A 23,529-nucleotide genomic window follows, 5' to 3' on the forward strand; every position below is an offset into this window, starting at 1 on the left:
CGCCCCCCTAGCCCTGAATTTTAACCAAACTTACCTAAAATATTCCTAAATTGCGCCCCCTTCAGCGTTGCACCCTGGGCGGCCGCCCCTGTCGCACAGCCCTAGTTACGGCCCTGTCTGGTACCTGTGACACCGCTCACCATGGCAGGGACATACCTCCCAAACTTATCGTGAGATGGCAGGACAGTCCGCCCATATTGGAACTGTCCTATCTATATTCAGAGAGTTGGGAAGTATATATGTGTGTGTCGGTGTGTACTATATATATAGATATCTATATCTATATCTATATATATATATATAGATAGTTATTTCGCTTATCATGCCATTACTCCCAACATCTCTTTTGGACTATGTGCCACCGACTCGCACAAGCAAAAGGCAAGGTTAGGCTAGAAGGGACATGGCCCTATCACATTGGGGCCATGCCACGTACAGACACGAAGAACACAGCATTACTCCTGTGCACACCTGCTGAAGGGGCATCACTCAGTGGGACATATCACCCCAACTGAGTTAAAACAAAAGACCTGAATGCTGGACAGTCACCACATATCAGGACTGTCCTGCCTAAATATGGACAGTGGAGAAGTAACCTATGTTGTACTGCTCAATTAGAACTGTTGCATTTCTATACATGAGAGACCTATTTACATGTGACTAGTATGATGCCATGTATTCTACAGCAGTATGGAGAGTTAGCAAAATGTCATTTAATAAAAAGAAAAAAGAAAAAAAAAGTTAAAGGTAAAAAGTTGCTGAGAAGTGTAATGAGTGGTAGAGGCAGAGATAAGAGGAGACCACAGCTTACCCCGCACTATGTCCCCCACGGCTCAGAGCAGCGCTGCTCTCTCGCAATGGACGCCGTGCGTGATGACGTCATTCCAACGTCACGGGTGACGCTGTAGCCCGGAAGTGGAGAGGAGTCGGCGGCTCAGTGTTGTGTTAGGAAGCACGGGGTGTACTCTCGTGTTATCATGGCCGTGCACAGTAGGTGATGGGGGGGAGAGTGTCTGTGCTATCTTAGTGATATCATGTCAGTGTGTGCTGGTGTCCCCGTAACCATCATGTGTGATGGACCTCTCCATACACTGTGTATGTCATACTGACTGCTGTACAGTGCAGACACTTGTCCCATGTCTCTATATTTATAATATTCTCACCACTGTACATTACTATACACTATTATATATATCCTCCTAACCATTGTTCAATATGAACACTTCTCCCTCATCTCTATATACTGTATTTATACTATCCTCACCACTGTACATTATACACATTTCTACATTACTATATACTATTATATATATCCTCCTAACCATTGTTCAGTATGAACACTTCTCCCTCATCTCTATATACTGTATTTATATTATCCTTTGCACCGTACATTATAGACACTTCACCTATATCATCATCACCATTTATTTATATAGCGCCATTGATTCCGCTGCGCTGTACAGAGAACTTATTCACATCAGTCCCTGCCCCTGTGGAGCTTATAGTCTAAATTATCTATCACACACACAGACAGAGAGAGAGAGACTAGGGTCAGTTTTGATAGCAGCTAATTAACCTACTAGTATGTTTTTGGAGTGTGGGAGGAAACCGGAGCACCCGGAGGAAACCCACACAAATACAGGGAGAACATACAAACTCCACACAGATAAGACCATGGTCGGGAATTGAACTCATGACCCCAGCGCTGTGAGCAGAAGTGCTAACCACTTAGCCTCCATCTTCCTCATCTCTAAATACTGTATTTATATTATCCTTTGCACTGTTCATTATAGACATTTCTCCTATATTACTATTGAGTATTTTATATACCATTGTACAATATAAACACTTCTCACTCTTCTCAATATAAATATAGTATATACACATATTTCTCCTACATTCCTATATAGTATTTTATATCCTCCTAACCATTGTACAGTATAAACACTTCTTCCTCATATCTCTCTCTCTATATATATTTATTTTCCTTTGCATTGTATGTTATAGACACTGCTGTATTCCTATACAATTTCTTTATCATAACCATTGCACAGTATAAGCACTTCTCCCTCATCTGTATACTATATATTATCCTCTGCACTGTACATTATGCAGTTTTCTACACCTCTGTATACTATTTTTATATCCTCACCATTGTACAGTATAAACACTTTTCTATACAGTGTTTATATCGTCCTCACCACTGTACATTATAGACACACCTCCTACATATCTATATACTATTTTTATACCCTCCTCACCATTGTACAGTATAAACACTTCTCTGCTATATTTATTACACACTTTTCCCTCATCTCTATATACTATATTTATTATCAGCTATTTATATAGTGCCACTAATTTTGCAGCGTTGTACAGAGAACTCGCATAATATATTGTCCTCTGCACTGTACATTATACACACTTCTACATCTCTGTATACTATATTTATATCTTCACCATTGTATAGTATAAACACTGTATAGAGAAGTGTTTATATCATCCTCACCACTGTACATTAGACACTTACCCTACATCCCTATATACTATATGCAGTGGTGAGTGTATATGGGGGTATGCCATTTTGTCACTTCTCCTACTGCCTTCATTGGAAAATTATCACATTCCATTCCAATAAAAAATTTCATACCATCACTTCTAAATTTCCACTTAAATCACCAACTAGATGTATATCCTCCTCACCACTCTTCAATGGAGACACTTCTTCTTTAGATCTCTATACTATATTTATGTCCTACTCAACACTGTCTGTATACCATCTCTATGCAATGTGTTTGTCCTAACCTCTGTGTAGTATATTCATGTCTCACATGAATACATATACCTATAATAGATTAGGGAAATCGATTATATAATAGATTAGGGAAATATCTTCATACATTATTACGCCTTCGTGTCTGCTGATTGTATATAGCCAGCGTGTGTGCACTATCATAAGGTTTAGTGTAGGGGTTTTTTAATAGTGTAAATGACTCATGGGTCACTTCTTTAAATGTCTTGCGTTATTTTATATTCATTTGTTTATTTACATGACCACATGTGACTGTGTAGGTGAAGTGAAAAAGGTCACTTTTTTAATTTAATCGGTCTGCAAGCCTTTTTAACATTTAGGAGTTAACACCCGTCCTAAAAGTTTTAAAACTTAAAAAAAAGAAATAGATTTTGCAAAAAAAACCAAAAAACCCCAAACACGTCACATTTTGACTAAATAAACTTTAATAGATTGATTTCCTGTTAAATATTGGTTTATGGTGGATTTTTGCAGGGGAAATCCCATTATGTGTCTTCAGTAGTCTGCTTTCTTTTGACAGTGGATGAATAGGTGCAATTTATTGTATATTTATGCAGCACTCCAATTTTTGAGGAACTACAGGTCCCAGAATGACATGATTGAGTCCTGTAGTTTCACAAAAGCTAGAAACCCACACATTGCCTATCTTTTGTTCAGTACATCCCTGAATTACAGTTCCACATTTCTGGAAATACACCTTTGAATTCCCCACAGTTACCCTTAAATTTGTTGTAGCACAAGTTGTATCAGTCACCCTATCATATATCCTTTTCACTACAGGCAATCAGCCGTGGCAGCACCATGGTCCATTCTACTGTGAGAGATGAAGTGTGTTTTCTCCTGCAGTAGGTGGACACAGGTAATGAGCAAGCTCCACCATCTAGAAGTCAAGGCGCTAGAAGATAAGAAAACTTCTACTCTCTTTAGAAACTCCTGTCTCTGTGTTGTTTCTGGCTACTTTGCACCACTGTGGTCAGATTGAGGAACAGCTATAGGAGTGACACTGACAGAGGGGCTAAAAGCCGGTGAATTCCCCCTTCCTCACCCCTAACCTTAGTACTTTGCAGCCTGGTGCTCAGCAGCAGGTGTTTTAAGATGGCAACATTAGTTCTGGCATAGGCTGCTGTTGTGGAGGCAGAGCATGCTAAGACATATCATAGAGGCCAGGTTCCTGAAGGACTAATCAGGATCTGACCATACCATGACCAAGGAAGAAACCATTTGCCTGCAGACCAGTCGTCTGACCTCTTCAGGGAACTCACCTGCACTGGCTCATTCTTCAGTAGCTGATCATTAAGGGATGATGCAGAGTTGGTTGAAAAATGTGTGTGTATATTATACTTCAAGAAAGCGCATGCAAAAATTATTTATTTCTGCCTGAATGCAGAACGGTGCACACCGTACAGATCTCATAATGCAGACCAATAAATGATCCTTCACTTCTCTGCTGATGACAAATAAAAGTATGGGTTGGGTTGAAGAGCAGTAAGGGCTCATCTTCTGGTATTCAGTAGAGATGCTCAGGCTCGGTTCCCCGAGAACCTGACATACTCAAACTGAGCAGATCCGAGTGCCGAGCTGGCCGGCTCAGTACTTTCACGCACCCTCGGAATTGAAGAGGCAAAACGTCATTGTTACGTCCTCGGATCTCGTGATTTTTGCATTCCTTTTTAAGATCCAACATAACGGTGGGTGGGAGGGAGGGCAGACCCTCATTTTTTTTTTTTTTTTTTTATTGTGCTAGGAACTGCCGTGTGTTTGTGTCATTGCTCTGTCGCTTACCATCCAGCCAGGTCGCTGCAGTATTTGTGCGAATGTGTATGAAAATAATATTGTGATCTCCAAGGGGTTCAAAATTTACTGCAAATTACTTGAAATTAGTGTTATGGAGGTTACTAATAATGTAGGAACAAAAAAGGAGCAAAATTATGTGATTTTAGCATATTTTAGGATTTTTTCTAAAAAAACAAACAAAACCGAAACACAAGGGCGGTTTTGCCAAAACCAAACACGAAGCTAATCCAGATCCAAAACCAGTTCACGGGGGTCAGTGAGCATCTCTAGTATTCAGCGATGCTGGGTCACTCTGAATACTGACTTCTCAACATTGTCGGTCATGGTTTTGGATATCTTTCACAAGGCTTCCATTGAACCCAGAAGGTAGTTCGGCCTTTCATGTTATCATTCAGATGCTTCTATACAAGCCAGTCATCTGTTTGGTCTCTGGACACCAGACTTTTCTCTGGATTGCCTTCCAGGGGGAAACTTTGACTTCTTAACCCCACAGGTTTTCACCAAGGTCATGACCTCCATAGCAGCCCTGCTGAGGTACCAGTAGTCATGGTTTTGCCATACTTTAACAACATTCTACTGTAGGTTTGTTACAGGGAATTTGCAGTTCATCATTTGGATGGATTACAAAGAATCCCAAGTGTTCCGTGGTCCTGTTGACCTCTTGTGGGTCACTTTGTGCACAGGTTTTATACGGTACATCAAAGGGTATTTCTTCCCCTTAGCAATGTACACTCGCTCTTTAGGGTTAACCATTGTAATTTTTTTTCCCAGTGACAATTATACCATTTCACATGTGATATTGTAGCCCTGAGGGTGCACACTAAACAATGTTGACAGAAACAAATGGATATGTAAATGCCACCTCTTCTAATTAGCCAGTATAATATGACAGAAGAGGTTTCTACTTAAAAAAAAAAACAACCTCCTTTAAGGTGTTTAAATTGCTGTAATATTTGCAAAATATTGACAATAAATATAGATTTCAGTTCATGGCTTGTTTTTGAAGCCCTCTTTATTTGTAACAGTTTTCAAGATTTTGAAAACAACAATAAATTAGTACACTGGTGTGAAAGCGTTTAGAGGGACTGTGTTCTATCGTGGCTGGACAAATCCCAGGAGCTCTCACTGAATAGATCCTGGATTCTACATTATTTTGTCCTCCCTTGTGTTAATATCCGGTATGTAAATAAATATTACATGGCCCAGAACACCGTGTGATGATAGATGCTGATTCTGATTTGGATAGTTTTGTTCTTGGTGGAGAGTGAGTACCAGAGCCTGAACAGTTCACATGATACATCACTTCCTTTAGTCTGCTGGTTTGTGTCTTGTCAGTCTTTGGTTACTGGAATTAAAATGGGATACAGCATTATATATCATGTATATAAGGACTATCTAACTTCAGACCCATTTAGAACTTCCAAAACTTTCCTGCAAGCGCCATAGATTGTTTGCTTACATTTCTTTGTCTTTTGTTTTTTTTTAACAGTTTTTAGTACATTGTTATAACATAGATGAGGCTTCCTTTCTGGAAATAGTAGGATAACGCTGCTTTATAACACCTATATCTTATACGGCTCTTAATGTTTTACCAAAATGTGCTACATTGACTTAGGTTATAAGTATTTTTCATATAAATTTCATTCTTTTTGCAGGATAGAAAAATGTAAACTTTCAACAACGTTGTGCTCATAATTTTAATCCAGAGGTCAAGTCATTTAAGGTAACTTCTCTTTTTTTTTTTGCAGACTGGAATGGTAATGAGAATAAGTCAATTTTGCCTATGTGCCATGCTCAGCCCGCAACTTGCATGTTGGGAGTTGTAGTTCAACAGCAACTTGGGAACTCCAAGATGTCTGTGCTTGATTTAGAGGAGTTATTTCCAACCATCGTGTCACAACACATTTGGCTGGATGAACAGGGAAATCTTAAAATAAACCCAATGCAAATGATAAATGTAATTGTAAATTAATTGCAAATTAGCCTTAATTCACTATTGTTTTGATACCAATGCAGCACATATTCATTATTTTGGATTGTTTATTACAATATTTGGTGCAGTAGGGAAAATAAGTGTTGTACCCTCAAAACCTGGGAACCTCTGTTTTTAGATACATTGCTCATGCACATGGGTGCTTGTTATGCACCCACACTACCCTTGTGCTGATCAAATGGGCGTATTTAAATATGTAATACATATCGATACTGTGTGTGTGTGTGAATATGTGTGTGTGTGTGTGTGTGTGTATATATATATATATATATATATATATATATATATATATATATATGTACGTATGTAAAAATATTAATTATGGTTATTTCTTTGTGTATGTATAAGATCCCAATAGTTTAGATTTTCCATGCTCTCTGTCTATCTTGCTGCATGCTATTGTCTTCTACAATTGGTCATTTTAAGCCTGTTGCGTGAACTTCAAGTGATTAATTGCGGCCATTGACTATAATGGGATGAATGATTTATCGCTCATTCATGTGTTGCTTTTTTTGGGTATTCAGGGCAGGCAATGCTACTTTCACCGTGAGATTTCAGAGCGATTAATCCCAGGTGATTAATCATGTAAAGTAGAATAAAGCCACACAGGAAAAGAGGCTCCCCATGATTAAATGATCAAATATGTTCAGTCGTGGCAAGAGCTGAAAACATTTCCATGTACAATTCTGAATGTTAGTCATAAGCTTTTCCACATAAAGATTGAAGGCTTTTAGTGACAGGCGCTGTGTCAGATTCCCCCTGTTACAGCAATGCCGAAGGTGACCAGCAGAGGTCTTGATTATTTAGAACTGTCTGGCGACTGCTAAATACAGCAAATCGTAGGGGAGAGGCCTTCCCGAAAGTTCTAACGTTGAGTTTAGAAGCGGGCGAGGTAAAATGCAGTCTGATTTAGCATAAATTGCTGTCAATGGGGCAGGGTGTTAATCAGTGATTAAGAATGGGGGATACATTTTCAAAAAAATATGGTAGCAGGTAGTTGGTAAACTCTTGGCAAACAGAGCTGTAATCATCTTTATCGTAAAGATGGTACATTTGAAATTACTTTATAATGTAGTATTTAGTTCTACTTCTGACTGGTTTCTTTGCAAACGTTATTTTTTTCTTTTAATCTTGAAGTAACTACTACAAATCTGTCAAAATGTGATCTATAGATATTTATGTTTTTCGCATAGTGTAAACAAGATGAGTCGTCCCAAGGCAACTGCTGTACGACGGCCCAGTGCTGCTGCTAAATCCTCAGGTACATTAACGTTTTTCCTAACCGATTAGTTGTTCCCATGGTTCAGGTTTCTGGGAATGGGAGTTTTCTACTGTGCATTTAACTAGGATTCTATTGATCTTCATCTATTATTCATCTATCTGCTCCATTTTTAAGGGTGTAGGGATACAGCAACTTGCTGCCAGACCGATCATGTGAATTTTCTCTGAAGCACAGAGTATTTCAGGATATGCTTATGTTGTAGGAGACAGTGACCTGTTCAGTCGGGATTACGTTAGAAAAGACTACACCTTTTGTTGTCCAATAACCATTTGCTTTCTGTTTTTTTTTGTTTTATTTTATGTCTTGTATTGCAGTAATCATGAGATACATGTAAGCAAAGTCTGAGCCTTGACAACTTGAAACTCTTATAATGAAGCAGAGGTTGGGAAGGGAAAAGTCTAATAGAAACAAAATGGTTATCACTTTGTGAATAGCTTATAGATTTTGTGGAGTTCTTGGCTGCAGTTAAGAGATTCTCCCTGTGAAGGGACAGGATATCAGGACTGCATGAATGTTACAAATTGTACTTTCATAAAGGGCACAGCCTATTGTAGATATCATTCTGTTTGAAGTTTGTGGCCTTCATATATGTTTTCTGTCCTTCTCTCATTTGTCTGCAGGTCACCCGCCTCCAGGGGATTTTATTGCTCTAGGCTCCAAGGGCCAAACTAGTGAGTCTAAAGCCCCCTCCAACCTTCTGAAGCCAGCTGCTTCTGGATTGCCCTCTGAAAGGAAACGCGAGGCCACAGCTGCTTTAGCCAGCACTTCAGTGCTGACTGGGCTCACAAAACGCCCCAAACTTTCATCCACTCCGCCTTTGAGTGCCTTAGGGCGATTGGCTGAAGCTGCAGTAGCAGAGAAGAGGGCCATCTCTCCATCTATCAAAGAGCCATCTGTAATTCCAATTGAAGGTGCCAATACTTGTTTTCTCTAGAACATGTTCCATATGTGCCTGCAACTGAATTCACAGTGCAGGTCAACAAGCAGCTCCTTACAACACATATATACATACAAAGAATAATACATTCATGTACGTACGTACGTACGTACGTACGTACGTACGTACGTACGTACGTACGTACGTGCGCGTGTACAGGTGCGCGCACACTATTGAGGGGTGAGTGGGGTCATCAGCAGGAAGCGGGGGGTATTATAGGGAGCTAGGGTCTTGGAAGTGTGGGCAACCCAACATTTCCAGTCATGCCTCACTTCCATGGCCCCGTATGCTGCCACACCCCCTGTATCCAGGTCTTTAAATTGGGAATGCAGGCTATAATACCTAGATGGATTTGCGGTCTATATCTGTAATGCCTGTTCAATTGTTGGTTTTATATAGGGTCTTCGACCATATTATAAGTGGGTGCATTGCTGCTCTTGCATCATATGGTCTGTTCATTCATAAAGTTGTATAAAAGTGACCTCTCCCTTTTCATGATAATTGTGCACAGAATATAGAACTTTTACACAGTAATAATGTCTTGTATGCATCCCTATTACCTGCAGTTGCCCCGGCCTCCCTGCTGGATGACGTTGAGGCTTCAGAGCAAGATGGAAATGATGATCGGATTGAAGGGGTGCTCTGTGGAGCAGTAAAGCAGTTGAAACTGAACCGTGCAAAGCCCGACCCCACATTGTACTTGAGTTTGATGTTTTTGGCAAAAATTAAACCCAATATATTTGCAACAGAGGGAGTAATTGAGGTGAGGATTGATTGTTTTTTTTTCTCTGCTGCAATATCACAGTGTATGTGGCCTGGAAACAACCTCTATAATAATGTCTCGAACAAAATAGATCCGATCATTCTCGGCATCTTCATACATGCAGACCGAAGATGACCACTATTGATCTTCACCTTGACTTTTTTTGTTGAACAGATAATGACTATAATCTGATGTCATTTGTCACATGAGATCAGTTATAACATTTTAGGACTTGGTGAGAAGTAGATGATATGTATATTTTTTTTTCAAAAGAAAGATTACTATTTTAATTTCACTGGTATCTTAAAGACACAAGTGCAGCTTAATGTGAGGACAACATCCTCCATAGCCCTGGCTCTACTGCTGCAGAATTTCTCTTGCTTATAATTAACGTGTAAGAGGCAATTTCTGTACTCCAGCTGTTGCTGCATCTCCTCTCCAACGATCCTTGCGGAGCTCATGGCTCAGCAGCTAACCAAACACGTAAATCATGTAGTGCAGCTCAATTGCCAATCGTTGCCTCTACCTGGATTGTAACTGCGCTGCTCACTGCATCACGATGAATAACATGTTATCTCCTTTGCCAAATCTAGCCTGCCTTCACCCACAGGCAACCCGTGGTTCTCATGCCTCACCATCCTTTCTCAGGCTGCATATCTCTGTCACAAATAGGACAGCTCTTACATAATGAATAGTCTTTCACCCATGTAGATACTCCACCCGGCACTCACTAAGGACATGAGCTGCTGAAGCCGTCTCTCAGCGGTGCTCTCTAGGAACTTAGATCCCATGCATATAGATAAAACCGACACGCTGTTTGCAGCAGAAGAGGTTACTCCTAAACTGTTGTGCTTGTCAGTGCCCTGGTTCTTCTTCAGTTTTAACACCCAGTTTCCATATTTTGAAGATTAAAACATATACTATAATCATATGCTTGCATCTTTAATTAAATTGCATTTACACTTCAATTAAACCCTTCATTTTTATTGTATTTGCTCTAGCCTGCATTGTAAAAGATTTTATGGATCCACCCAGCTTTTTACCCCTCTTATACTCTATAAGTGTGTTTTGTTTCACTATATGTGCTCTTAAATATAGCACAATACAGTCTATTAAGGAGGCATAAGAAATCCACTACCATCCAGGTTGAAGCAGGGAGGTAAGCAACGTATAGTGTCTGGATGATATCTGTAACTTTGTACTAATAGAAAGGAGGCAATTACTATTTGGATATTGTGTTCTAGGCTTTGTGCAGCTTACTGAGAAGAGATGCCACTATAAATTTTAAAGCCAAAGGAAACAGCCTGGTGTCTGTCCTAGCCTGCAACCTCCTTATGGCGGCCTATGAAGAAGATGAGAACTGGCCGGACATTTTTGTTAAGGTAGGATGGCTGAGACTTGCTGGAAGCTGAATATGAAGTACACGAACATTCATGCAATATTGTGGCTCTGCTATCACCTGACAAATCACCATACAATGATGATGGGAGAGGAAATTATGTTGCGTGTGGCATCCAAAAAAGGAGCAACTCTGTCTTTCTCTACCTGATCAGTGTCAGTCTTTTAAACCTAAACGCACATGGTTTTGTTATTTTGTTTTTAACTAGTTGTTACTGTTAATAGAAGTTTTTTTTCATAAAGCAATTTGTGGTTCCTAGTATATAGATACGGTGGATTGAGCACTACAATTGGCAGAAAGGGTAGGCTCAATTTCTTGGGTGTTAGTCTTGTGATTGGTTACTGCAGTAGCCAATCATGTGCCTTTCACACCCAAGGAGTCCTGCCCAGCCTTTCAGCTTTTTCCCAGGGCAATACCTGTAAAATGCAGTGTTAACATGATTTTAAGCGCCAGGGCTGGATATCAACTTTAAGTGAATTGAAGGTCATTTTGTTTCCCCAGCATGCTTATTGTCCCCCTTTGCTGTTTTTTAAGGTGTACATAGAAGACTCTTTAGGAGAGAGGATTTGGGTGGACAGCCTTCACTGTAAGATATTTGTTGACAATATTCAGACTGCGTTCTGCACAAAAATGCCTCCAAAGAGCATGACCCTTCAAGGAGAGACCGGGCGAATAGCAGGAGACCTCAGCGCTGGTACGGTCACCGTGCATCCTATGTTTAGTGCACACATTGATTGCGCTATAAATCTATTCTCCAAAAGTCTCTTCCATTGCTAAGCTTATAATTAACTCCGCCAGCTATCAACAACTGATAGAAAAAAAATCTGTATCTTGTTACTTCAGGCAACAGTCCTCACCCATCCATGACGGAGGAAGAAGACAGCCAAACAGAACTGCTTATTGCAGAGGAAAAACTGAGCCCTGAGGAGGAGGGACAGTTAATGTCCCGGTATGTTATATCTTCCCTTACATCAGTGGCTTAAGATACCTGAATATAAGATCTTATACCTCAGATGTTGACATCCTGTCATGTTTCAGCTGTAGTTAAAGTACAATTTGGAGAACCACAGATGGTTTAACTAATGTTGTCATAGTGTTATGTATATATAGCAAATTTATTCATTCAACCAAGCAAGTTTTTGGTGTTTTTTATTGTGACATCATTTTTAGTAAACCATTTATGTATCTGATTGAAATATTTAGCATAGACTCCAAAAGAACAGTGCCTCTAGTGGCCAAAAAAGAAAATGTCAGGATACTGGCTTGGTTTAAAGTCTTTAGTAAAAGCAGCTTTCGGGCTAAGGAATACTCTTCTTTTAGTATATAACAAAATCCTACCAAACCAAAATTGTGTTAAATATGTAGCGTTCAGTGCTGTATGTTTTTCATGGTTTTATTAACCTCCCTCAAGGTATGATGACTTAGCAGAGGGTGTGGAGGAATATGTCCTAGACATGCTGAAAGATCAGCTCAACCGGCGGCAGCCCATGGATAATGTCTCCAGGAATCTCCTCCGCCTGCTTAGTGCGACCTGTGGCTACAAGGAGGTGCGACTTATGGCAATACAGAGACTGGAGATGTGGCTGCAGAACCCAAAGGTATGACTGCAGGTTGTTTACTTTTGTATCCGTGTACCTCTTCTGCTGCCAACAGGCTTCGTATACAGCCGTCTTACAGTGCTGCATGTTTGATGGAGAGAGGCTTGAAAATAAAGTATACTGTCAGTGCAATAAATATACTGCCTCCTAGTTTTTTCACCACAATGAATACTTTAGATCAGCGGTGGGCAACAAGTGCCTTTTGGGGGCTGCCGGCTTCCCTGTCACATGACCTCCTCTGCACAGAGCAGGGAGGTCACGCGGCCTATCCGGAGGAGAAGGGAGTGGACTGTGCTTCCCCCCCTTTCTCTGTGAAGGCTTTCTCCTGTCCCCTGCTTTAGATACTTCTGTTATACAGGCAGATTTTTATTTTATTTCTGCTGCCAATCGATATAGCCACAATTCTGCTGTGCAGATATAATACTATACTGAGTCCAGATCTGTTGTATCCGTAGGCAACAGAAGTTAAAAAAAAACACAAATGTCTGGTTGAATTCTGTAAATGTAAGTTTCCGTTTAAAAATCAGGGAGATTTGGTATAACATCTGGGTAATATTGATTTTGGGTTTTGTGAGCATCCGATCTTTTCAGTCATTGGTAACTTGTTTCTTGTCTTTTTTTGCAAATAATCAGTTGACTCGCCCAGCCCAGGACCTTCTCATGTCTGTCTGTGTGAACTGTACCACTCAGGGAACTGAAGACATGGAAGTCATTTCTAACTTGATTAAAATCCGCCTTAAGCCTAAGGTTCTTCTCAACCATTACATGCTGTCTGTACGGTAAGATGAATCCAGAACATAATCCCATTAAAAGAAATGTTAGTGTGCTGGATAATTTATCTGCTTTATTTGATAAGACATATAACGTAAATGTTTCAGACAGTCAGGGGATGTTTTAGCTAAATTTAGTAACCTGGCAGTTTAGACACCATGAACTAAAGTGCAACTTCCCACAAACATTCCCCTTATTTAGTGTCCTGTATATGCTACTGAAGAAGTTACATTGGTTGTAAGCATATTTGTTTATATTTTGTAAACTGGGAGTTGTCATTTACAATTTAGGGTCGTCAATAATATATATTTCTTTAACCATTTATTGTATCGTAAATTCAGAAAAAGTTTTTTCTATTACTATTTTGTTCGTTTCAGATGAGGTTTTTTATGCGTTGCTCATAGAGAATAAGATTGTTTCTCTTATATATTTGTAATTTGTATTTTGCAATTTTTTTTTTATTTTATTTTATGCTATTACTGGTATTTAAATGTAAGACTGCAGCACCGAGCCATTTAATTGAGGCGGCAGTAGTAATAACCTGCTTTGGTAATTCCCAGTGATGGATCTCTGTATTGTTTTTTAACACAGGGAGCTGTTGAATGCTCACAGAGATAACCTTGGCACCGTGGTGAAATTTTTGATTTTCAACGAGCTGTCTAATGCCAGAAACCCTAACAACATGCAAGTCCTGTACACTTTGTTACAGCACAGCTCCGAGCAGGCACCAAAGGTAACATCATAGGTTTTGGTTAATGGTAGTATTGGAGTGTTTCAGTAGAAACTATCTGACTAGTAAGCACCGCATTTCTCGCTTTTGTCAGTTCCTAGCTATGGTTTTCCAAGACTTGCTTACAAATAAAGAAGATTATCTCCGGGCATCTCGCGCTCTACTACGAGAGATCATCAAACAGACCAAACATGAGATTAATTTCCAGGCCTTCTGCCTGGGGCTGATGCAGGAGAGGAAGGAAGCTCAGTACACCGATATGGAGTTTAAGGTAACACATCTGCTCTGTGTTTTACAGAATATATACCTCACCAGTCCTTGTTTCACTCTGATGTATTTTTAAAATGCAGATTTTAAATTCTAGAGATGTGTAAGCCAGGCCCAAGCTTCCTCTGAGTCTCCATCTGTTGTGGAACTACAAGTTCCAGCCTGGCAGAGGCTTGTAGCCACAGGTTGTCTAATCTTGGTATAAACTTTAACAAGATATTATATTACAACATTAGCCTAAAGAGCTTGTCCTGTTTTAAACAAGTCTCCATCTTTGTCTTGCACCTCCACATGGGGTGGGGAAGACCGCCCCAGGTATCCCAGACATGCCTGATGCAGGTGATGAACAATACTTTTCATGTGAAGGCAGGTGCTGCTGCTCCCAGCTCGGGACAACTCAGTCTGTCCAGTCATATTCAATAGATTCTGAGGGTGCCAAAAGAGGGACTTCCCCAGTAGCTTCATAGATTGTACAGGACTTAAATGTGGGCTTATTTGGTTATAAGGAAAAGACTGTTGCTGCAATGACATTTGTTTTCTGTTTCCAGGAACGCTTTGTGATGCACATCACTGACCTGCTTGCTGTTTCTATGATGCTGGGGATTACGGTTCAGGTGAAAGAGGCTGGAATCGCCTGGGATAAAGGAGAGAAGAAGAGTAAGTCCCTTCTTTTACAGTAACCGTTTTAATATTTAGTGTATTGAGCTCTTATTTTCCTTATGTTCTGCAATTATTTTTTTTTATTCATAGCCATTTGTTTTTTGTTTTTATTACTTCTGTTTTTTGTATAATTTTAGGTTTGGATGTCCTGCGTTCTTTCCAGAAGCAGATTGCAGCCATCCAGCGGGATGCAGTATGGTGGCTTCATACTGTGGTGCCTTCGATCAGCAAGCTGTCTCCTAAAGATTACGTGCACTGGTATTCCTCATTCTGTGATTTAAACATGTCACACACATTTAGATGAGTCTAACAGTATAATGATGCAGGCTACAATTCCATAGTGCTGATGATTATCATTAACCCACAACTCTGACAATGGTGTGTCAGTCTATAGTTAGTTTCTTCAGATGATGCCCTTAGATCTAATATGTGACCCTCTGAAGCATGTTATGTGGATGTGCAGATACACCTACATGGAGAATGTACTTGTATAGCCCATGCACCCTGAAGAAGGCAGTCTGGCGTATGTTCTTTTCGTTTGGAGAAACCATTACCAGAATATGTCCATTTATAATTCTTAAACATGGCATTATATAAACCCATCCCACTGCCACATTTAGTGCTGGCTCATCCAGTATTTTCCAAAGTATGTTTTCATAATTCAACCTATGAATTGTACCGGAAAATTGTGCCAGTTTTACCTTTTTATATACCCTATGTTCAAATGTCCCAGTGAATGAACACATCATTTATAAACAAGCTGCATAACTAAGTCAGGGAATTTGTTTAATTTTTTTTTTCTTTTTCTTTTTTTTTCCCCTTCTCATCATGCAGTTTACACAAAGTCCTTTTCACAGAACAACCAGAAACTTATTACAAATGGGACAACTGGCCGCCAGAGAGTGACCGCAAGTATGTGATCCTTTTGTCATTAGGAAATAATGTGAAGCATTAATGGTTCTTACATGAACTTTTGTATTGAATACCTATGCTGTTATTTTTCTGCTTTCATGTTGTTGTTTAGGCACATTACATATGTTGACCGATTTATCTTTATTTTTTTTTATCCAGTTTCTTCCTCCGCCTCTGCTCTGAAGTGCCACTTTTAGAGGACACTTTGATGCGTATCCTGGTCATTGGTCTCTCACGTGATCTCCCTCTAGGTCCAGCCGATGCCATGGAGCTTGCGGACCACCTGGTGAAACGGGCAGCAGCTGTACAGGCTGACGGTACATTATCCGGAATAACACTTTTATACTTATATGTAATAAGACTTTCTCTTTCATCCAGTCTGGGGGACACTGCTTACCATGGATTGTGGAGGGGAGCTCGGGAGTTGCCACCTAGCTAGTTAACTTTAAGCCACTGCTGACAGACCCCTCCCCTCTACAATCCCCCTGCTATCTCCCAGTTTTTTCTAGGTGCCCAAGGAGTTGGGCTGATTTTTTATGAACTGCTAGTTGATTTTATTTAATTTTTAATAAATTTTATTTATTAAAAAAAAATATATATATATTCTTGTCAAGACAGACTGAGGACCTTCTTTAATATCCCTAGCTATATGTCTTTTGTTCGGGATAGGACTGCTTCATTTAAATAAAAACAATCTAGACCCATAATTATGGCTTTGTTTTTCTTTTCTAGACTTGGAGGTCCTCCGAATAGAAAGGATTCAGCTAATTGATGCTGTTTTAAACCTCTGTACCTACCACCATCCTGAAAACATCCAGCTTCCTCCAGGGTAAGCATTGTTCAGTCACTGTGTTTGTCTCAAACAAAAGTCACAGCTCACATTTCCCCAAATTTAACCCATTGCCTGCTAAGAACTAGTAGACTAACCTGATTTTTAAACACGCCCTTTTGCAGCAGCGAGAGTCTTAATGATCTTTCCAAGAAGTAATTACATCACTACTGTTTTTGTTTTTTGAATTATGTTTTATTGCTTTGTTATTTAAAGTAAAAATCTACCTTAAAAACATAGAAGCCAAAGTAAATCGTATGTTTGTTTTATTTTCAAACATAATTAAATTTCTCTTTCATCTTATCTGGGGGACACTGCTACCATGTAGTTGAAGGAGGAGAGTGTAGAGTTGGCACTTAACTAGTTAACTTGTTTAATGTAAAAATGCTGACAGACCCCTCCTCTCTGCAACCCCCTATAGCTTCTCAGTATAGCTTAAGTGCCCGAGGGAGTTGGGCTTACTTTTTGTACTAGGATAGTTTGTTACTTTTATTTACAGTTTTTATTCCTTTATTTTTTAGGAATGGGTCTTTAATCGATAGATATTATCTGAGGACTGTGCTATAGTGATAGAGAGTACACTCCTTTTTAAGCAGATACACTACACTGTCTTGTGAGAGTCGAACAGCTCTCACTGACAGCGCTGGCAGTGTTTACAGTGTGACGGGTAGCTTAATGAAGCCGCTGTCACAGTGACGGCCTCCCGACACACCGGCGCTGCTTTGACATGCATAGAGAGCCGGTACTCGGAGTGTTGGCGGCCGCTATCTCGCGGGGCAGTTTCGCCCTCGGAGAAAGGAGGGGGGGAATCATGTGGGAGCTGCAGAATCTTCAGTCAGTGACTGAACACAAAAAAACGGAGGAACAAGATGCGTTGGCCTGTTAAAATATAGAATACAGCATCTATTCAAATAGTAGGAGCAGGAAACCTGTGTGGGTGCAGCTACGAATATAGAGCTCCCCCACCTCTTCTGGCATACTTGGACTTCCCCATCTGCTCGCCAAGAGATTGCCCAGGAAGACTACTAGCAAAAAGACAGCCAATTACAAGTGTTAATTGATTCAATAAAGAGGAAAACTCCACACAATTATATTGCAAGAAAGGAAATTCTAACAGTGATTGTTCCTAGAAGTAGATATATCCAACATCTAGTAATCAAGTATTACATACGGTCTGTAGATGTCCCAGTGTTGGGGGGTGGTCACTTAAAATGATCCTCTCCCTGGCCTCTCACGACAATAGTCGATCATGCGTCCAAGCACATGTGGGCAGAACAGTGCATTCCCCGGACGCAGGTGGCGAAGACGCGTGTAGCCAGTTGCATCTGGTACATTCCTCACAGCGTTCAACGCTTTTCACCGGGCAAGTTTCCGTAGGGCTACTTAAGCTTCCTAATTTCCACCTCAGCCTTTTACTTACCTCCGCAGTGAAACGCATGTGCGTTCCACTGGCAGGAAGTTCGGCAATTGGAACGCAAGTTTGCGTTCCAAATGCCGAACTTCCTGCCAGTGGAACGCACATGCGTTCCACTGCGGAAGTTAAGAGCTGAGGGACCGGAGAACAGGTAAGTTCACTCGTGTATAAGCCGAGGGGGGCTTTTTCAGCATAAAAAATGTGCTGAAAAAGTTGCCTTATACACGAGTATATACGGTATATATATATTATAATTTTTTTTTTTTAGTTGAAATGTGTTGCAAGTAGTTTAAAAATATATTGTATTCTACTTAGCCATATTACATCCTTTTTCCTATTGCTTGTTACAACTTTTACTGTCATAGATTAGTTGTATACTTGTATCTATTTCAAGTTATATCTTGCTTGACTGAATTTTCTAGAGGAGAAGGATTTGGCCCGCTGGGAACAGATCCCAAAAGTTGACACTCCAGTAGCTCGCTTAGCTCGTCATACTACGCTTCCGTTTCAGGGAACAGAGGCCCTGCAGGATGCCAGTGACCGCAAGGTAGAGGTTCATTTAAAATCATTCTATTTAGCGGCAGTCACCTCTTTCAGGTGACTGTTTCTGGTCGCAGAGCCGGATGGATCATTCCGACCCATTTTAAATGTAAAAATGTTAAATCTACACCAAAGGGTGGACAGATTTGCGCATGGAGTCCCTCCAAACAGTAATCAATGGACTGGAGGCAGACAAATTTTTAGCGTCAATAAAAGGACGCTTATCTTCATGTCCCCATTTGAGAGGGACATCAGTCACTTCTCAGATTTACGGGGGGGTTAGCCCACTATCAATTCCGGGCACTCCCCTTTGGCCTTTCCACAGCGCCCAGAGTCTTCACAAAAATCATGTCTGTGATGGCAGCGTGTCTTTGGTCCAGAGTGGTCAAAAGAATACCATATTTAGACCTCCTCATCAAGGCCACATCAGCAAATCTGTTACAACAGCACCTGGCTATGACCATCAGGATCCTGGAGGACCACGAATGGTTAATTAATAAACCTAAAGAAATCTCAATTGATTCCTTGCCAGCGGATGACCTTCCTGGTCCTCATCATGGACACCAGGGAACAAAAAGTGTTTCTTCCGGAGAACAAGGCCAGGACGTTACGAGAAGTAACTACACAGGTCTTGGCCACTCCCAGGCCAACCATTCACGTATGCATGCATCTCCTAGGGAAGATGGTGTCACCCTTCGAGACAATTCCTTATGGTCGGTTTCACTCCCGCTGCTTCCAGTGGGACCTCTTAACGAAGTGGTCAGGTTCCCATCTGCAGTTGGAATGCCAGAGGATCCGCTTGTCTTCCAAAGCGAGGGTGTCTCTTCAGTGGTGGTTGGTCCAGGATCACCTGGCGGTAGGCAGGTCCTTTGCCTTGTGGTCCTGGATCATAGTGACCACAGACGCCAGCTGGGGGGCTGTGGCCCTTCATTTACGGCTTCAAGGCCTTTGGTCGACTCAGGAGTCTTCCCTGTCTATCAACATTCTGGGGTTGAAGGCCATGCTAATGGCCCTTCAGGGTGCCCAGACCATACTTCGGGGTTTTCCGGTCAGGGTACAATCCGACAATGCCACAGCAGTGGCTTATGTCAACAGACAGGGAGGAACCAGAAGAGCAATGGCAAAGACAGCACAGATCTTCGCTTGGGCGGAACAGAATGTTCCCACACTCTCAGCGGTGTTAATCCCAGGCATCCAGAACTGGAAAGCAGATTATCTAAGCTGTCATGCAGTAATACCGGGGGAGTGGTCACTCCATCCGGAGGTCTTCCAGTCGCTGGTTTGGAGATAGGGTCTCCTGGACCTGAACCTCATGGGGTCGAGGCACAGCAGGAAGGTCCCAAGATTCTGCGCAAGGGCCCCCCTGGCAGTAGCCGTCAACGTCAGGACAATGCCCTGGGACTTCCGATTGGGATATCTGTGCTCCCCCTATACCCATGATTCACCGCGTTCTCAGACGAGTAAGGCAAGGGGACTCGCAGTGATACTGGTGACTCCCACTTGGCCGCGGAGAGTATGGTATGCAGACATTATCTCGATGGCAGTAGGTCAAGGACTGCGTCTGCCACTGCGAGAAGACCTCCTTCTCCAAGGTCCATTCCGACATCAGGACTTGCCTCGGGTGACTTTAACGGCATGGCTGTTGAAGCCAGCCTTTGGCGGTCTAGAGGATTCTTTCCTAGAATTGTGAACACGTTATTGCGAGCTCGTAAACCAGTTTCGGCTCCTATCTACCACCGCATCTGCCGCACTTATATCAGATGGTGTGAGAATCGGCCTTGTCATACATCGTCCGTTCGTCTTTCCCGGTTCCTGGCATTCCTCCAGGATGGCCTGGATACAGGTCTCCGGTTGGGCTCCTTAAAATTACAAATATCAGTCCTTTCAGATTTCTTTCATCTTCGATTGGCGGGCATTCCGGATATTCGTACGTTTCTATGTCTTGCATATCCAGCCACCTTATGCCCCGCCTACCGCACATTGGAATCTCAACCTGGTGCTCGTTATGCATAAGGGGCCTCCTTTTGATCCGTAATATTCAGCAGATCTAAGGTTCTTGACGTGGAAAGTAGTGTTCCTTCTGGCGATTGCATTGGCTCGCAGAGTTAGGATCCATTTCTTGCCGTGAGCCATATATGGTTTTTCACAAGGACAGAGCAGTTCTACGGACTATTCTTTCGTTCGTACCGAGGGTGGTTTCGGCATTTCACATGAAGCAAGAGATTGTGGTTCCAGTGTTTCAAGCGGGGGCATCGTCTTCAGACCAAAATTCGATGGAGAGTTTAAATGTGGTCAGGGCTCCGAATTTATGTGAGGAGGACCTCCCACATTCGACGCACAGATTCTTTATTTATCCTTTTTGATTCACATAAAAGAGGATGGCCAGCCTCGAACAAATCCATTGCAACCATTAGGCAGGCTTACATCAGTGCTATCCGGCCTGTGCCAGGTCGACTTACTGCCCATTCCACCCGTTCGGTGGGGGCATCTTGGGCAGCAAGAAATGGGGCCTCAGCGGACCAACTTTGCAGACCAGCCACCTGGTCCTCGGTGCATACTTTTACAAAATGTTTTCAATTCCATGTCTTTGCATCTACAGATGCCAATTTTGGCCGTAGTGCTCTACGTGCAGGGCTGTCGGAGCGGTCCCACCCTTAGGGAGGCTGCTTTAGAACGTCCCCATGGTAGCGGTGTCCCCCAGATAGGATGAAAGAGGATATTTATATTTACGATAAATCCGTTCTCTCACTTCTGCTCTTCTGCTGTATGGTCTTTGGTTGTTTGGCCTATCTTCCTTGGGGTTTTATAATTAAACTGAGGAGCTACCGGTGATTATAGAGGGGGGAATTCTGTCAGCAAGGATACATTAAACAAGTTTAACTTGTTAAGTGCCAACTCCACACTTCCCTCATACAACCCCATAGTAGCAGTGTCCCCCAGATGGAATCAGAGAAACGGATTTATCGTAAGTATAAAAATCCTCTTTTTAACATGTGATCTGTTTGACTATGACCACTATAAAATAAGCTTTATATGAAACTGCTTCCACCAAATTGCAGTGAAAATATATTGATTGGTAACCTTTAAAAAATTTCTCTCAGACCAGGCATCACTGCTTAAGTAATGTTTCATTATCTTGCGCCTTTAATGGATTACTCCTCTCCTCATTTAGATATCAGCCTCCTAACTTAGCGATTTCAACACTGTACTGGAAGGCATGGCCCCTGTTACTTGTCGTAGCTGCCTTTAACCCAGAGAACATTGGTAAGTGATGAATTTATTGTCATGACATGGATTGGTCTTAAATATGGTTGTGATGCCGTCATCTCTTGTTTTGTCTGTTTTAGGTTTGGCCGCATGGGAAGAATATCCAACTTTAAAGATGCTTATGGAAATGGTCATGACAAAGTAAGCAGAGCTTTAATATAACAAACACTTATTACAGTGCAGTAATTATCCTGGTCACAGAGGTACACACCCTCCTGTCTGTACCTATAGCCACATAATTGACCACAGCTCTTAGTGACAGTCTTAGGATAGGGCTCCCACAATTTTTAAATGAAAAACTGGGACACTCGTAATCTGACGTTTGCTCGGACCATAAATTCCAGCAATACTTTTCATTAGGTCTCAAATAAGGTAGAACCGTTATTCCAAAAGTCATTATTACTTCTCCTGTCAATGTGGGTGCATCAGGGATTTAAACGATGGGGAAATAAGATTTGCGTATTAAAGATTTTGAATGGGTTCTGAGTGTGCAATCTTACTAATCGTCCGCTTTGGTCTTTGGACAGAGATTCCATTGGGCAGAATGCGTTATTAAAGGCAGCCATGTGATGTTGCACTAGTGCTAGCAGGCCCTGGAAACTGGTTTTAATAGTAGCAGCACTGCTAGATACCATTTACTCTAAATATGTTAATGTTAACAACATAATAGACCCTTTTGAGCGTTTAATGATTCTTCAAGGTCTCACCTGGTTGAAATAAATAAGAAAAAACTCATTGAAAAAAAAACCTAAAAAAAAAACCCTTGCAAAACTAATAGAAGCATGGGTTAAAAGTTTTCAATAGACCTTTAAAAGTATTGGGAAGGGGGATACAAAAAAGAGGGGGTACAGGTGGTTACATAATGGGGGGCAGACATAACATTGTAAATAAAACCACAGAGCATATCATCATCACCATTTATTTATATAGCGCCACTAATGCCGCAGCACTGTACAGAGAACTCATTCACATCAGTCCCTTCCCCATTGGAGCTTACAGTCTAAATTCCCTAACACATATACACACACACACACACACACACACACAAACAGAAAGAGACTAGGGTCTATTTTGATAGCAGTCAATTAACCTACAAGTATGTTTTTTGAGTGTGGAAGGAAACCGGAGCACCCGGAGGAAACCCATGCAAACTTCACACAGATAAGGCCATAGTCGGGAAGCAAACTCATGAACTCATAAGTTTAAATATATATCAGTATCATCATTGACCCCATGAGGGCTTCGAACCAAACTTCATATGTGGATCAATGGGATGTCCCCTACTGTAAAACCATAGTATGTTAGAAGCCACAGAGGAACTACACACACACACACACTTAAATGGCGACTGCCCTCTCTACTTTTTGAGTATGTACTGGCTGTTATGGAAATGAAAGCTATTGTGGGGCACCCCAAAGCAGGATTTACTTGAAGATGTGAGTGCAGTCTTTTCCAGTAATCATGTAAAATTAAACTATTGTGCATTGCCAAAGAGACCTATTTTCAGGTCATAGTCAATAGGTTAACAACTCCTGGGTTATGTCATAGGTATGTTTGCTCT

The 23,529-nt window shown here is 41.3% G+C and overlaps 2 protein-coding genes across 5 annotated transcripts in view; one reads left to right on the top strand and one right to left on the bottom strand.

Moving 5' to 3' along the window:
- Positions 1 to 863, bottom strand: part of MAFK (MAF bZIP transcription factor K) — a 34,665-nt gene extending 33,802 nt beyond the window's left edge. The window contains exon 1 of the mRNA XM_075179573.1: positions 812 to 863. The gene's annotated coding sequence lies outside the window, so the exon portion shown is untranslated. The remainder of the gene's footprint in view (positions 1 to 811) is intronic.
- A 37-nt stretch (positions 864 to 900) lies between these two features.
- Positions 901 to 23,529, top strand: part of INTS1 (integrator complex subunit 1) — a 71,528-nt gene continuing 48,899 nt past the window's right edge. For 2 of the 4 annotated variants that reach the window (XM_075179576.1, XM_075179579.1), the window contains exons 1-19: positions 901 to 990; positions 6,262 to 6,329; positions 7,793 to 7,860; positions 8,502 to 8,792; positions 9,385 to 9,581; positions 10,826 to 10,963; positions 11,515 to 11,674; positions 11,824 to 11,929; positions 12,392 to 12,578; positions 13,212 to 13,357; positions 13,941 to 14,082; positions 14,174 to 14,350; positions 14,895 to 15,003; positions 15,144 to 15,264; positions 15,841 to 15,918; positions 16,078 to 16,235; positions 16,651 to 16,747; positions 21,874 to 21,965; positions 22,049 to 22,109. In XM_075179576.1, coding sequence (XP_075035677.1) covers positions 7,803 to 7,860; positions 8,502 to 8,792; positions 9,385 to 9,581; positions 10,826 to 10,963; positions 11,515 to 11,674; positions 11,824 to 11,929; positions 12,392 to 12,578; positions 13,212 to 13,357; positions 13,941 to 14,082; positions 14,174 to 14,350; positions 14,895 to 15,003; positions 15,144 to 15,264; positions 15,841 to 15,918; positions 16,078 to 16,235; positions 16,651 to 16,747; positions 21,874 to 21,965; positions 22,049 to 22,109 — 2,318 coding nt within the window. In that variant the 5' untranslated portion in view covers positions 901 to 990; positions 6,262 to 6,329; positions 7,793 to 7,802. Of the gene's footprint in view, positions 995 to 3,592; positions 3,672 to 6,261; positions 6,330 to 7,792; positions 7,861 to 8,501; positions 8,793 to 9,384; positions 9,582 to 10,825; positions 10,964 to 11,514; positions 11,675 to 11,823; positions 11,930 to 12,391; positions 12,579 to 13,211; positions 13,358 to 13,940; positions 14,083 to 14,173; positions 14,351 to 14,894; positions 15,004 to 15,143; positions 15,265 to 15,840; positions 15,919 to 16,077; positions 16,236 to 16,650; positions 16,748 to 21,873; positions 21,966 to 22,048; positions 22,110 to 23,529 lie in introns of all 4 variants that reach the window. The other 2 variants (XM_075179577.1, XM_075179578.1) reach the window with 2 other exon arrangements.

Source organism: Mixophyes fleayi, chromosome 7 (assembly GCF_038048845.1).
Source record: "Mixophyes fleayi isolate aMixFle1 chromosome 7, aMixFle1.hap1, whole genome shotgun sequence".
Taxonomy (NCBI): Eukaryota; Metazoa; Chordata; class Amphibia; order Anura; family Limnodynastidae; genus Mixophyes; species Mixophyes fleayi.